Source organism: Sarcophilus harrisii, chromosome 5 (genome assembly GCF_902635505.1).
Source record: "Sarcophilus harrisii chromosome 5, mSarHar1.11, whole genome shotgun sequence".
NCBI classification, from domain to species: Eukaryota; Metazoa; Chordata; class Mammalia; order Dasyuromorphia; family Dasyuridae; genus Sarcophilus; species Sarcophilus harrisii.
The window spans coordinates 116,858,223-116,875,432 of record NC_045430.1 but is presented as its reverse complement, the minus strand read 5'-3'; the positions used below and the strand labels follow the sequence as shown (position 1 = coordinate 116,875,432).

Below are 17,210 nucleotides of genomic sequence, written 5' to 3'. Positions count from 1 at the left end.
CATTATTTTCTTTCTTTTTAAACATTTTATTATTTTTATTGCAGCTTTTTATTTTCAAAACATATGCAAGGATAAATTTCCCCCAGATGGCAAGTAATCCAATATACAATATTCTTTTCTTTCTTTTTTATTAGGATTGTCTTTTTTCTTGATGTCTCCTCATCTTTTTAACATTTAATTTATTATTAATTTATATTAAATTATATTTCAATAATTCATCATTTTCTTTCTTTTTAAAAATATTATTATTATTATTATTAGTTGAGGCAGTTGGGGTTAAGTGACTTGCCTAGCATCATACAGTTAGGAAGTATTAAGTATCTGAGACCAGATTTGAACTCAGGTCCTTCTGACTTCAGGACTGGTACTCTAACCACTGCACCACTTAGCTGCCCCTAATTTTATTATTTTTATTAGAGCTCTTTATTTTTCAGCATAAAATCTTGTGTTCCAAAATTTTCCCTTCCTTCCCTCCCCCCAGATGGCAAGTAATACAGTATACAGCATTATTTTCTTTTAAAAATTTAAGTTCCAGATTCTTCCCCTGCCTTCTACCACTTTTCTATCCACTGAGAAGGCATGAGATAGATCAATAATACATATGAAGTCATGCAAAATATATTTTATTTGCCATATTTTTTAAAAGCAAGAACAATAAAGTAAAGAAATATATATTAATTTGCACTCAGTTAATCAATTCCAGAGAAAGAATTTTTTTTAAACTACCCCCATCTAATTTCTTAAAGCACAATAGTATTCCATTATACTTATGTATCACAACTTCTTCAGCCATTCCCTAGTTGATGAACATCCCCTCAATTTCCAGGTCTTTGCCACCCCCAAAAAGAGCAGCTATAAATATTTGTGTACATATGGACTCTTTTCCTTTTTCTTTGATCTTTTTGGCATACAAGCCTAGTAGTGGTATTGGTGGGTCAAAGAGTATACAAAATTTTATAGTCCTTTGGCCATTGTTATAGATTTTCTCCTTAATGGTTAGGCCTGTTCACTACTTCATCAGCAATTCATTAGTCTATTTTCCCTTCATCCCCTCCAGCATTTGTCATTTATGATAGATGTGAGGTGGTACCTCAGAGTTGTTTTAATTTGTCTTCTTCTAATCAATAGGGATTTAGAGCATTTTTCATATGTCAATAAATATTGATTTTTTCTGAAAGCTGCTTGTTCATATCCTTTGAATATTTATCAATTGGAGAATGGCTCTTTTTTTTGTTTTTCAAATTTGACTCAGTTTTTTATTCAGTGTATATTTGTGAAATGAGGCCTTAATCAGAGAAACTTGCTGTAAAATTTTTTGGTATTACTTCATTGTCTAGAATACCTTTTGGCATAACATAGTTTTCCTGATTATCTTTTTCTATTTTTGATTTTGCTTTGTCTGAGATCATGGTTGCTACCTCTATCATTTTATTTCTCCCTAAAGCATATTTAGATTCTGTTCTGACTCTTTATTTTAATTCTGTGTGTGTCTTTCTGTTTCAAGTGTGTCTCTTGTAAACAAAGTATTGTTGGATTCTGTTTCTGATCTATTTTTCTATCCACTTCTGTTTTATGTATGAGTTCATTTCATTCACAAGCACAGTTATGATTACTAACTGTATATTTCTCTTTATTCTATATTCTTATATTCCCCCTCCATCCTATTCTTCTCAAAAATTCTGTTAGGTCTAACCCCCTTAATCTGCTTTCCTTTTTTAAAATCCTCCAACCTTTTATCTTATTGCCTTCCCCTCCTATTTCCTTGTTGGTTAAGTTAACATTTCTATATACAACTGAAGGCTTGTCTTAATTATGCAAGAACAAAATGTTTATTCATTCAGCTTTTTATATTTTTTCTGCATTTTTAAGTGTCTGCAAATGATAATTTGACTTGTCTGCTTATTTATCATTTGCTTGTGTAAGTTTATTTGGAGACAATCTACAGGGAGATGGTATACACATAAACTGTCCCCCATGGGCCCATCATATTTTCCATTTCTTATTTCAGATGTAAATTTCTTTTGTGATTAATCTAAATTGTTTAATCTTATATTTCTCTATATGTATACATATTATATACACTTAGAGTACATATGCACTTATCTCTTTTATCTCTTCCAATAAAATATAAGCTCCTTGAGGGCAGTACTATTTCATTTTTGTCTTTATATCCCCTATTATGATATTATTATTATTATTATTATTATTATTATTATTATATATCATATCACTATTATGGCTCCAGTTAAAGTTGCAGAAAAAGTGCCAACCGGCTTTAGTAGAGAGTTTCTTCATTCAAGAATTCCATTTACCAAAGAAACTACAAATCTCATCCTTCTCCCAATGCTGAATTATAGTGATGTCTATATTGCAATGACATTAACACTATACATTAATGTGATTCAGGCCAATTCCAATAGACTTGTGATGGAGAAAGCCATCTGTATACAGAGAGAAGAATATGGGGACTGAAGGTGGATCACAACATAATATTTCCACTATTTTTCTGGTGGTTGGTGTTGTTTGCTTGCTTGCTTGTTTATTTCTTTCATTTCTCCCCTTTTTGATCTGATTTTTCTTGCGCAGCATGGTAAATGTGGAAATATGTTTAAAAGAATTGCATATGTTTCAACTATATTGGATCACTTGCTGTCTAGGGGAGGAGAGTGGAGGGAAGGGATGGAGAAAATTATGGAACACAAGGTTTTACAAGGGTGAATGTTGCATGTATTTTGAAAAATAAAAACCTATTATAAAAAACAACAACAACAAAAGTTTCTTCAATTCAATGGGATTGGAATTCCTTTTGCTAGATAAGAGAATGAAACTTCTTGTTTGCTTTCCCTTGGGCGGGGTCCTTCACTGAGGCAGAGTTGAAGGAGATTTTCTCCTTCAAGGATTTTTAGAGTTTCCGGGTCCCTTCTTCAGTTGTAGGAAGGAAGAGTACACAGATACACACTACTAAGTACAGAAATTCATCTTATCCAACAGGAAAATAGAGGAGAAAGGAGTTAAGAAAAAGGGGGAAGAGATAAAAGGAAGGGTAATTTGGGAGAGACAATGATCAGAAGCTATTTAATAAGCTCAATAATTCCAATTAATCAACATTAATTTATTACGTACCTATCTTGTGCTAGTCATGATGCTAAGTATTTAGGATTAAAAGACAAAAGAGAAATAGAGTCCCTGCCTTAAAGATCAAGGTACCTCAGCCTTATAATTTTTTCAATTTTTCTAGCCTCCTTTTGTGTATAATCTTCCTCTATTAGATTGTAAACTCCTTGAAGTCAGGAATTGTCTTTCTTTTTCTTATTTGTATCCCCAGAACCTAGCTCAGCAGCTGGCACATAGTAGGCATTTAATAAATGCTTATTAAATTGTACTGGAATTGAAAATATATGCACAAACATACACATGTGTATGTATACAAAAATAAACAAAGGAAACTTGGGGGGAAGACTTAGCTTCCAGCTTCCAGCCAGGAAGGTGGGGGCAGGGGGGAGGGGAGAGATAAAAGGAAGGTATTCAGAAGGTAATGCTTCAGCTTAGTCCTAAAAGAAACTAGGAATCTTGAGGCAAAATGAGGAAGATGAGGAGGAAGAGAAAGAAGAGAGTAGGAGAAAATGTGGATGGGAAACAGCCTATGCAAAGGCATTCAGATGGGAAGTAGAATGTTGTATTTGAAAAAAAAAAACCGGTTTGATTGGACTGAAGAGTCTGTGAAGGGGCATAATATGGTGAACAGAGAAATTCATATTTTATTTTAAAAGTAATAAAAATCACTTGAGATCTCATGGCTACAAACTCAACCCAGACAAAGGGGACTTCATGGAAACAAAACAGAATTTTGTCTTTGTGCTCTTATGAAGTTCATAACCAATAGGAAAAAGTAATCATTGCTAATTCCTAAAAAATCAGAAACTCAAAAAAATCCATTATATGCTCCAAGGTTTCTCTTGATATTAGATGACAAAATGTAATCCTTCTTACCTACATATGCATCCATTATATAAGCACATAAATAGTTAATTTGTTAACATAAATTCATGTTTTACCACAATCAAGATTTTTATCAGTTTCTCTTTTGTTGCTTTCTCTGAAAACCAAAGATGAAGAAATTAAAAATCTACTCAGTTGACCAGTTCAATTTTATGGGTTCTTTTATGTGTTTCCTTCCCTTCCCATCCTTTCATTCATTTAGCTCCTTCCCACAATGATGCTAGTATGTGGGATGGAAACTTTTGTTTCCTTTGGTGTTTGTCTTAGGCTTTTGCTTTCACTTCTTTTTTTTAACACTAATTTCTTTCTTTTGCTCTCTCTGCTCTAAGTTTGGGTCAGTGACAGGACACTGTTAGTAGAATACAATAGTGGACATTGAAGAAAGTGTGAAGGAAGTATTGAAGTCTCTAAAATGCTTTCTATCTAGTGGGAACCCTTATATTGCAGTTAGTTTCCCTTTACTTAGAAGAGCCTGCTCATGTAAATTCAGCATTCATATTTCAGAAAAGGGGAAGGCAATATGTATTACCATAAGCTTTATTATCTCTTTTTATTGATGAGTTGGCTCATCTACTTGCTGGACTCCACCCATGAATTCCCTTCAGCCTTCAAAGCTCTAATTATAAAAGTGCCAATCTAAAATCCTCTCTTTGCAGAGGTTCCAAACATTCCATGCTATGCCATGCTAGGATGTGCCATGGGAAACCTCTGCCCGCTGGAATGATATTCTTTTCCAATGTTATCCTCTCTTTATCATCACATATTTCCCTAATGAGACTTTATGCCTCTCTGTCAGGATTTCTAACCTTACTTCCCAATCCCTATAATTAAATCTCTTTTATCAATCTAGGTTTTTGGGTCTGTAAATTCCTTTACAGAGAATCTCTGCGCTGCCAGAAGGGAGTCCCCAAAACTCCCTACCCTTATGCTGAATCCCAAGGGAGTGCAAGGGAGCCAAACCTTTCCATTTGGTTTCCTGAACCCCAAACCTGCCACTAGACCTTATCATTTAATTTCCTGACCACCAAGAACTCTAATCTCATCATTTGGTTCCCTTTAGTAGAGAACCACATGTTAAGGTCTAAATTTAGAGAACCAAAATGAGATTAGGGTTTCTGGTGGTCAGGGAGTTAAATAAATGATAAGGTCTAGTGGCAGATGAAGTTCAAGAACAAATGGAAAAGTTAACTTCCTACCATGAGGATTTGAAACCCCTTCTGGGGGCACAGAGGTTCTTCGTAAAGGAATTTATGAACCCAAAAAAGCTAGACTGATAAAAAGAGGCTTATTATTGGCATTGGGAAGTCAGCCTTTGCTATGCATGAATAGAAAGGCTGACTTCCTTAATAGCAAGGTCCCCATAGAAAGTAAAGTAGTGGAGGAGTCCTGACAGAGAAGTAAAGTTTCTAGTAGAGAGATCCTGACAGAAGGGCATAAGTCTCATTAAAAAAATAGGTGAGAGAGATAAAGAGAGGGTAGTGCTGGAAGGGAATATTATTCCAGCGGGCAGAGGTTTCCTTGGTATAGCATGGCATGACATGGTATGTTAGGACCTCAGCAAAGAAATGAGTTTAAAATTGCCGTTTTTATAAGGAAATCTTTGGCTACAAGCCAAGGCCTGATCCCCCTATCAATGAGGTTGGTTGGTGGAGTTGGAATTGAATAGAAATGCTTCAATTGAATAGGGTGTTTCTCTAATTCAATAGAATTGGTATCTCCAGTTCCAAAGTCAACCAGCCCACCCAAACAACAAAATGAAGGTGCTTGTCCTCGGGTGGGGTCCCTGCAGGGGCAGGATTCAAGGAGAATTTGCCCTTCTAGGAGTTTCGGGGTTCCCTCCCCCAAGTCTCTCCTCCATTGTATAAACTTTTCCTTGCATGCCTCTATTTACAGTTTTCTTGGCAAAAGTACTGGCAACTCACTATTATCATTTCCTTCTCCAGCTTATTTTACAGATAAAGAAAATTAAGTAAGCAGGGTTAAGTGACTTGCTCAGGGTCACACAGCTAATAAAAATTTGAGGCTGAATTTGATTTTAGGCTTTTTTGACTCCAGGGCCAGTACTCTATTCATTGCACCACCTAATTGTCCTATTCTTAACCACAAATCCTAATTTTTTGCCTTCCAAATAATTACATTCTAAACTTGCTATTCCTTTACAGTGGTTGTTGCTAAAAGCCATGAGGCTACACAATATTTTAATAGTTTCTTTCTGTCAGTTTTTAGTTTTTTCTTTCTTTCTTTTTTTTTATTATAGTAACTTTTATTATAGTAACTTTTTTTTATTATAGTAACTATAGTAACAAAATCCATTCTCTTTTTTTTTATTTTTTAATTTTTTTAAATTTTTTTTTACAGTTTTTTTTATTATAGTAACTTTTTATTGACAGAATCCATGCCTGGGTAAATTTTTTTTTTTACAACATTATCCCTTGCACTCACTTCTGTTCTGATTTTTCCCCTCCACCCTCCACCCCTCCCTAGATGGCAACAGTCCTATATATGTTGAATATGTCCTAGTATATCCTAGATACAATGTATGTGTGAAGATCCAAACAGTTCTCTTGTTGCACAGGGAGAATTGGATTCAGAAGAGTAGAAATAACCGGGAAGAAAAACAAAAATGCAAACAGTTTACATTTCATTTCCCAGTGTTTTTTTCCTTTGGGTGTAACTGCTTCTGTCCATCATTGATCAACTGAAACTGAATTAGGTCTCTTTGTCAAAGAAATCCACTTCCATCAGATTACATCTTCATACAGTGTCGTTTGTGAGGCGTATATAATGATCTCTTGGTTCTGCTCATTTCACTTAGCATCAGTTCATGTAATTCTCTCCAAGCTTCTCTGTATTCATCTTGCTGGTCATTTCTTACAGAACAATAATATTCCATAACATTTATATACCACAATTTACCCAACTATTCTCCAATTGATGAGGCATCCACTCAGTTTCAGCTTCTAGCCACTACAAACAGGGCTGCCACAAACATTTTGGCATCATACTGGTCCTTTTCCCTTCTTTAGTATCTCCTTGGGGTATAAGCCCAGTAGAAACACTGCTGGATCAAAGGGTATGCACAGTTTGATAACTTTTTGGGCATCATTCCAGATTGCTCTCCAGAATGGTTGGATTCGTTCACAGCTCCACCAACAATGTATCAGTGTCCCAGTTTTCCCACATCTCCTCCAACACTCATCATTATTTTTTCCTGTCATCTTAGCCAATCTGACAGGTGTGTAGTGGTATCTCAGAGTTGTCTTAATTTGCATTTCTCTGACGAATAATGATTTGGAACACTCTTTCATATGAGTGGTAATAATTTCAATTTCATCATCTGAATGTCTGTTCATATCCTTTAACCATTTGTCAATTGGAGAATGGCTTGGTTTCTTATAAATTAGAGTCAGTTCTCTATATATTTTGGAAATGAGGCCTTTATCAGAACCTTTAACTGTGAAGATGTTTTCCCAGTTTGTTGCTTCCCTTCTAATCTTGTTTACATTAGTTTTATTTGTACAGAAGCTTTTTAATTTGATGTAATCAAAATTTTCTATTTTGTGATGAATAATGGTCTCTAGTTCATCTTTAGTCGAAAATTTCTTCTTCCTCCACAAGTCTGAGAGATAAACTATCCTATGTTCCTCCAATTTGTTTATAATCTCATTCTTTATGTCTAAATCATGGACCCATTTTGATCTTATCTTGGTATATGGTGTGAAGTGTGAGTCCATGCAGTTTTTAGTTTTTTCTTCTTGATTCAGGAGATTTTTATTTTAGCTTGTAAGCATTTTTTATTTTAGAATTTCATGAAGTGAATTTTTTTCAAACTACAAAGTTTGTCTTCTGGTTCTAAGATATCTGGGAAGTTTTCTTTTATAATTTCTTAAAATATGGTATATAAGTTCATTTTTTTATTCGTGGTTTTCAAATAGTCTAGTGATTCTTAAATTATTTCTTCTTTATCTATATTCCATGTCATTTTCTCCCCATTTTACATTTTCTTCTATTTTTTTCCAATTTTTAACATTGTTTTTCATTTTTTGATGTTTCTTGGAGTCATTAGCTTCCTTTTGGCCAATTCTAATTTTTAAAGAGTTCTTCAGTGTTGTTTTGCACCTCTTTTACCATTTGATGAATTCTGGGGTTTTGTTTTGTTTTGTTTTGGGAGTCATTTTCTTCTTTTTTTTCCTACTTCTTTTTACTGAGCTATTAATTCTTTTTTCTTAATTTTCTTGCATTCTTCTCACTTTTCTACCCCAATTTTTCTTTACATTATTATTTGATTGATTGACTAATTTTTTGCTTTTTAAATTTCTAGGAATTATTGTTAGTCTTGTGTATGATCTGCGTTTTCACTGAGGCTTTGCTTGTAGATGTTTTCAAGTCAGTGTTTTACTGTGTTTGTCTATAAAATGAAAATAATTCTTATAGCGCCTCCTTCACAGTTTTTGAGAATCAAGTAAGATATTTCTAACATTTGATATAAATATTATCATATTTTATCATTATAATTTGGTCATTATAATTGATCTGAATTCAAAAAGGAAGCATTTTTTAAAAAATAGACCTATGATTTAATTGGTATATGGAACTACATTTACCAATGTATGTTAAGGATCACACTTAAGTGTGAAGGGGCAGGTTAATTCTCCAAAAGTCCCCACAGCTGTGAATCATAACTACCCTGAATGAATTGCAAATTAGCCTTTACTGGCACAGATTTGCTTGTGGATTGGGAATGAAATAAATTGGAGGCAAGAGGGAAGAGGAGAGAGGCCAGAGAATGCAATTGCCTCTCAATCTCCTTGTATCATTATCCTCCTCTCACATGAAGGGATCCATTCTGCTGGTCTGAGTTGGATCCCCAGCAGCCACTGGCAGTTGACTCCCATAACCCAGCAGCCACTAGCAGGTTGCTCCTGTAACAAATGTATATCAGTATTTGCTCTGCAACTTACAGTTTTAGAAAATCTTTGGGACATTGACAGGTTAAATGATTTGCCCAGAGTCACTCAACAGTATGTCTTAGAAGCCTGACTTGATCCCAAGTCTTCCTTATTCTAAGGCTATTCTATTCACTAATAATGGTGATGATGATGGTGATGGTTTACTACATGCCAGCCAGAGGTTAAGTAACTTTTACAGTCCCATAACTAGTAAGTCTGAGACTGAATTTGACTCCAGATCCAGCTCTCTCTGCACCCAACTTCCTTTTAAATAACTATATTATGCTGCCTTTGAATGATGTTTTTAGAATTTAAAAATGTATAAATTATCCCAAATTTGTATTCTCATTTTTCTAGATGCAATCTTCCTCCTCTATCCAGTGAATACAATAAAGATGTTGGATTCAAAACCCATTTGGTGACAGCTAATCCCAGCATAATTCGGAAAAGGTAGGATAAAAACTCTTTCATTACTAAGTAACTGGAAAAGAAAACTTTATGTGTATAGGTAACTGGGAGATAATAAACATAATTTGCAGATTGGGAAATTTAAAAATAAAATAAAATCGGCCAAGAGAATCTGAGAAAAGCACAGCAATTAGATTAGTGCCTAGAAAAGCAAGCAGTATTTTATGCTGCCTCAGAGAGAGTTAAAATGACACAGAGAGCTGTTTTCTTGCTTGAGTAGGCAGCATCTAGTTTTGCTTATTCATTACACTTGCTTATACTAATTGTGACTGACAATAATTAACAAGTAGTTAATTCTTAATTAACAAAAATTTTAAAAGCCCAAAGTAGCTCATCCATTCAGTCTATTTGGAAGGTAACAGAATCAGAATGGATCAAACCTTATCCTAATCCTAGAAAGGTAGAGGGTCTCAGATAAAACTTTTCAGAAAGATGGGAGTTATCTTTCTAAGGATTGTTTATTTAGAAAACTCCCTTGAGAACTACATACTGAATTTCAGTAATTATTTTCCTAAGTATCCAGTGATTAGAACTTAGTTTCTCACCAGAGGAAATTCTTTCCCTAGACATTCTCCTCCTCTAACAAATGCATCCATATTAGTGTTCTGTATGCTGTTGGGAATTGCTGCTTTTGGTGAGCCACCAAATCTCTGCAGCTGCCACCACAATTGTAAATATATCTTGCATTTGCATAATGACTTTGAAACAAAGTTGACAGAGTAGCATAAAAACATTAATAACCATCACAAAATTAGTTATCACAAAAGTGATAATGGTCTCTTGCATTTTGTTTCTGTCAGTTAACATAGTTGCAACATTTTCTGTGTAATCTAATATTGTGTAAATATAACAGAGTAAAAACAAATGACAATTACATTGTTCTTTGTAATCTCTTTCATGAGAAAGACTATCTGTAGATCTCTACATTGTTTCTATTCTCTACTTGTATTTATATAGGTTGGTTAAAGGGAGAAATTGTTCATTTATTATCTTCATTTTGTGTATATGTAAACACACAAACATAAAATCCAAACATTTGAGGCCTTTCATTATTTGCTCCTGTTTTTCTTTTCATTCTTACCTAGAATCATGGGTTAAAGAGCTATAAATCTATCATAGATTTAGAGCTATAAGGGACTTTAGAAATCTTTAAACCCAACTCCATTATTTTATCATTTAACACATTGAAGCCCAGAGAAGTTAAGTAATGTGACCAATATCACACATCTAGTAAGTGTATAAGGCAGGATTTAAAACCATCTTCCTGATTCCAAGTCCAGTGATTTAGTCACAACTTATTAGAGCTGGAAGTGATCTTAGCTCCATGATAACATTGTTCTTTCAACTTCACTATGTTGTGTCTATATTCCTTAGCCTACTACACTGGGTTCTGACTTTAAATAGATCAGGTTCAATTTTGGAGGCAGATGCTCCCAAATTATTCTCTTTTTGGTTTGATATACTTCCAGAATTCCCATCTGAATATAATTTGTGTGTAGACAGGTATGGGACAAAGGGCTCCCCCAATATTACAAGACAATAATACAAGATTAATATTACAATATAATAATATGGGATATAGGAAAGCCTATGTATTTCATCTCACAAGAGATGCAGAAAACATTCTCAGTAAATGATAAAGTAATGATAAAATTCTTCCTCTTCTCTGAGTCCCATCTTTCTCTAAAATCTATACAGTCAGTCCTCTTGACACATCAGAAGAGTTTGTATTCCCCTTAAAAGGAAATAACCTTGAGATTTCTAAAAAGAAAATCCCCTTACATTCCAATGAATCCCACTCTTAGCCCAGAGATCTACATGGGTATCTTGCCTTAAGACTCTATCCAAAGGGTCTGGATTCCTTCTGGAATGAAGAAGAATTTGGGGTTGTTAGAAAGACAATCTTGACTGGTCTGCTGGTCAAAATAATTCATGGTACTAGCAGGCAAAGTCAGCAGGTGGAAATAAAAGGGAGAAGAGAGGACGTTCAGTCAGAGAAAATACTTAAAGTTGAAAGATGGATTGTCTTATTAACAAAACATAAGAAGTTCAGTGGGAACATTGTTGGGAAATAGAGTGTAAGAAAACTGGAAAGGTATGGGTGGGATGAGACTAAGTTATAAAGGGTCTTAAATGCCAAATAGAGCATTTTGTAATTGATAGGATAGTTGATAGGGAGTCATTGGAGTATATTAAGTAGAGAGGTGATATAGTCCAATCTGTCATTTAGGAAAATCACTTTGATGACTGAAATGGAGCATGAATTGGAATAAGAATGATGAGACCTGGGTATTGCTTGGTATGGGGAGAGTCTGATTATATCCTCAAATCTCAACAAGGAGAGCCTTGAGGCAGACAGACCAAATAGTTCAATCATGAGGTAATAAGAGCCTATTCTAGGGTACTGCCAGTTTCAGAGGAAAGATACATTTGAGAGATGTTGCAAAGATTAATCAATAGACCTTGGAGAACAAGGAGACAATGACATTCTGAGAGACAATCATAACAAGAAGATGATTATTAACAGTGTCATAGACTGCAGAGAAATCCATAAGAATCAGGATTGAGAAAAGACCATTGCATTTGGTTATGAGATCATTAGTTTGGGGAGAGCAGTTTTGGTGGAATGACAAAGTCAGGAATTGGATTGTAATAGGTTAAAAGGTGAGTCTATTGAAATTATATCCACTCTTTAAGGCTCTGGTTAAATCTTAACTACCTCCATGTCACATCTTCTCAGTCTCTAATTAAAAGTGATTTCCTTCTTTGAATCTATCATAAACTTAAAAAAATTATATTATAGCTATTTGTGTCCTTAACTTAGCTTCCCTACTACAACATAAAACTCCTTGAGGTCTGCACATCTTTAACACTACATAGAACTAGGCATCCTAATTAACTTATAAAATTTATAAAAATTAATAGACATTTTTGAAAGAATAAAAAGAATATTTGGATTTAGATCTTAGTGTCTCTGAGTTTCTCTTTTTTAATAATTGAAGTATTGTATTTTTTATTCATAATGTAATTGTGCTCATATTAATTTGGGGTAGACCTTGAAAATCTAAAGCAGAGATGCCATAAAAATTATGTGTAACAAAAGGCCATGGAAAAATAAACCAAAAATTAATTGGAAACTCAACAATCTAACCCTAAAGAATGAGAGGGTTAACAAAGAAATCATAGAAACTGATGATTTCATCCATGAGAATGACAATAATGAGAGAACATGCCAAAACTTATGGGATGCAGTCAAAGAAGTTCTTAGGGAAAATTTTAAATTACTAGATGCTTATATGAATAAAAGAGAAAGAGAAAATCAATGAATTAATTGGGCATGCAACTAAAAAAGTTAGAAAAAGAACAAATTGAAACCCTCCAATTAAATATCAGATTAGAAATTCTGAAAATCAAAGAGACATTAATAAAACTGAAAGTAAAAAAAAACTATTTAACTAATAAAAAACTAACAATTGGTTTTATGAAAAAAACCAAGAAATATATAAACTCTTGATAAATTTGATTAAACGAAAGAAGAAAACAAAATTACCAGTATCAAAAAAGAAAAGGGTGAATTTACCAGCAATGAAAAGCAAATTAAGGCAATAATTAGGAACTATTTTGCCCAACTCTGTGCCAGTAAATCTAATAAACTAAGTGAAATGGATGAATACTTAGAAAAATATAGATTTTCCACATTAACAGATAAGGAGACAAATTACTTAAATAACCCCATTTTAGAAAAAAAATTGAACAAACCATTATTAATGAACTCTGTAAGAAAAAATTTCCAGGGGCAGGTGAATTTACAAGTAAATTCTACCAAACATTTAAAAATAATTAATTCTAATACTATATAAACTATTTAGAAAAATAGGGGAAGCAGTCCTACCAAATTCCCTTTATGACACAGATCTGATGCTGGTTCCTAAACCAGAAAGATCCAAAACAGAAAAAGAAAATTATAGACCCTGATTTTCCTAATTAATATTGATACATAATAATGAATACTGATGAATAATATTCCTAATTAATATTATTGAATTTTTTTGCTTTTTTATTTTTTAAATAATTGCTTATTATTTTCAAAATATATGCAAAAATATTTTTCAACATTCACTCTTGAAAAACTTTCTGTTCCAAATTTTTTTCTCTCCCTTCCTTCATCCCCTTTCCTCACCCATTCCAATGTATGTTAAACATCTACAATTATTCTATACTTATTTCCACATTTATCGTACCACACAAAAAATATCAGATCAAAAAGCAAGCAAATAACAAAAAGATGAAAAAACTATGTTATGCTCCACTTTCAGTCCTGGCAGTCCTATTTTTGTATGCAGATGGCTTTCTCCATCAAAGACAGTTGGAAATGGCCTGAATCACCTCATTGTTGAAACAACCCATGTCCATCAGAATTAATCATCACATAATCTTCTTGTTGCTGTTTACAGTGTTCTCTTGGTTCTACTCACTCCACTTAACATCAGTTTGTGTATTTTTCCCTTGATGCAAAAATCTTAAATAAAATATTAGTAAAGAGATTACAGCAATTTATCTCTAGGATAATACACTACAACTAAGTATGATTTATATCAAAAATGCAGGGCTGGTTCAATATCAGGAAAACTAGCAGCATAAATGACCATATCAATAACAGAAATCATATGATTATTTCAATTGATGCAGAAAAAAGCATTTGACAAAATACAACACCTTATTCCTATTAAGAACACTAGAGAGCATAGGAATAAATGGAGTTTTCCTTAAAATGATAAGTAACATCTGTCTAAAACCATCAGCAAGCATCATATGTAATGGGGATAAACTAGAAGCATTCCCATTAAGATCATGAGTGAAATATGGTTTCCCATTATCACCAGTACTATTTAATATTGTACTAGAGATGTTAGCTTTAACAATAAGAGAAGAAAAACAAATGGAAGGAATTAGAGTAGGTAATGAAGAAACAAAATTATCACTCTGCAGATATGATGATATACTTAGAGAATCCTAGAGAATAAACAAAAACAAACTACTAGAAACAATTCATAACTTTAGCAAAGTTGCAGGATTTAAAATAAACCCACTTAAATTATCGGCATTTTTATATATTACCAACAAAGTCCCATAGCAAGAGATACAAAGAGAAATTTTATTTAAAATAATGATAGATAATACAAATATTTGGGAATCTACCTGCCAAGATAAAGTTAGGAACTATATGGAAACAATTACAAAACACTTTACAAAAATACAATTAGATCTAAACAATTAGAATAATATCAGGTGTTCATGGGTAGGCTGAACTAACATAATAAAAATGACAATTCTGCCTAAAATAATCTACTTTTACAGTGCCATATCAATCAAACTATCAAGAAATTACTTTATAAAGCTAAAAATAATAATAACAAAATTCATCTGGAAGAAAAAAGGTCAAGAATTTCAAGAGAATTAATGAAAAAAAAAAGATGCAAAGGACAGTGGCCTGGCAATACCAGACTTAAAACTATATTATAAAGTGGCAATCATCAAAACCATATGGTCAGCAGAATAGGTTAGATTCACATGACACAATAGTCAATGACTATAGTAAACTAGTGTTTGTGTAAACCCAAAGATTTCTTGGGATAAGAACTTATTATTTGACAAAAATTGCTGAGAAAATTAGAAAACAGAATGGCAGAAACTAGGCATTGACCAGATTCCCTATACCAAGATAAGGTCGAAATGGGTTCCTGATTTAGAGATAAAAGGTGACATTATAAGCAAATTAGGAGAACAAGGATAGTCTGTCTCTCAGATATGTGAAGAAGACAGGAATTTATGGCCAAAGAAAAACTAGAGAACATTATGAAATTCAAAATCAATAGTTTTGATTATATGAAATTAAAAAGTTTTATACAAACAAAACCAATGCAGCCAAGATTGGAAGGGAAGATGAAAACTAGAAAAAAATGTTACATCCAGTGTTTCTGATCAAGACCTCATTTCTAAAATATATTAGAGAATTGACCCAAATTTAAAAGAATACAAGCCATTCCCTAGTTGATAAATGGTTTCCCTTTGAAAGCTGTCTGTAGGTATTTAGTAAAATAAAAAATCTATTTTAAAAAAGATGCACATTCAAAAAAATAATCTTGAACATGGAAGATGATCTCCAGTGGAATTGTATAGGTGGGGTCAGATAAGAGATGAAAATTGTATAATCAAGTGTGTAAAGAGATGATGGACACTAAATCTTGAAAAAAATTGAAAAATAGTTGAAATTCCTTTGCCCACTTCTCACAATTATGCTGCCTTCTGGCAATTCAGAGGACTTGCTGAGTCGCCCCTTTGTCCAAAATTACTTTTCCTTTTTTTTTTTTTTGTCCACTAAAATCAGAACTTTCACTCAGTGAGTTCACCTTATCTTAGGAAGAAAGCAATATGATTACAGCAATATATATATATATATATATATATATATATATATATTCTATAAAGTTGATACAATTAATCCTTTTCAATGAGTTATTTACACTTAAGGAAGAACTTTTCAATTCAAATTACTTTCTGACCATAAGAAATAATAAGTATGATCTCTCTCTCTCTCTCTCTCTCTCTCTCTCTCTCTCTCTCTCTCTCTCTCTCACATCATCTACCTAAAAAACTTTCTCAAGGAGTCTTTCTCAAACTCTTTATTTGTTGCCAAAACTTATTATTCCTCCTACCCTCACTCTATCTCTGGGTTAGCAACATGGCACTCTGCTGTTGAAAGATTGCCTACTCCTGATCTGAAGTAAGATACTTTAGAAATGATACAATTATTCTATTTCTATATTCATTCAAATCCTGGTTTCTTTAGAAACATTTCAGAGATCTTTGTGAGCCTAAAATAACTTTTACATGAGGTGAAGGAACACATTTCATCTTAGATCCCTCTTAATTTGTTTAATTTCAAAAACATTTTTCTTTCAGACTGTCTGAACTGAATTCTGAAAGGTGTCAGGTATGTGTTGTGATATTGCCTCGAAAAGAATTCAGGCTCAGACAGTCTAACCCAAGCAAAGGGATGTTAATGAGATTCACGCATTCAGTGGGCAGACCAAACTTTCTTGAGTCAGCAGCCCAGCAAAGCTAGGCAAAGATTTTTATAGAGTAAATGGTACTAATTACATCATAAGATATGTACATTTTGAGGTAATAAGAATTTGCTAACAGAGCGAAGTTCTAAAGCCTTGGTGGAACTGCATATGCAGTTACCCAGAATGCATACTGAAAAGCTTACTGGAGGGGTGTTAATGTATGGTAATGATATTATAACCTAGTATAGGTTCACCCAAGGACAGCAAAAATAGGGGAACAGTACATACATCATGTCAAGGTAAAGAGTTATTGAGATTTGTGGTTCAATGTCTTTATTCTGCATCTTGTTGGTGCTACTTTCTTATTGGCTGCTTTCTATGGTATATCTAAACCAGATGGTGTGGTCATCAGGACATGCTGACCTGCTTGTTATTATAATGATTTCTGTGTGGCTGGGACCAACATTAGAACCCTATCATGAAAATAAGGCAATTCTGTCTTGCTAAAGCATCCCTGAAATAGAATTCCAGAAAATGCTCCTTGCCAATATTACATTTTGTGGGGGGGGGCGGGGGAGGGGAGGGGAGGTTAAACTATCATAACATTTTTGATTTAATTACCAGTGTATACCATTGGTAGCCTCTGCAGAGCTGGAAGTTGTTGCTTTTTTGGATTTCATAATATGAAGATTAAGGTGCAATGGAAAGAATTCAGGATTTGGAG

The 17,210-nt window shown here is 33.5% G+C and overlaps 1 protein-coding gene across 5 annotated transcripts in view; it reads left to right on the top strand.

The window, feature by feature from the left end:
• The window catches only part of ST8SIA1 (ST8 alpha-N-acetyl-neuraminide alpha-2,8-sialyltransferase 1), a 124,172-nt gene that overhangs the window by 60,656 nt on the left and 46,306 nt on the right, over positions 1-17,210 (top strand). For all 5 annotated transcript variants that reach the window (XR_004229548.1, XR_004229547.1, XR_004229546.1 and 2 more), the window contains exon 4: positions 9,306-9,398. Coding sequence is in view for 1 of the 5 variants with exons in the window: in XM_023504498.2 (XP_023360266.1) it covers positions 9,306-9,398 (93 nt within the window). In the remaining 4 variants the exon portion in view is untranslated. The remainder of the gene's footprint in view (positions 1-9,305; positions 9,399-17,210) is intronic.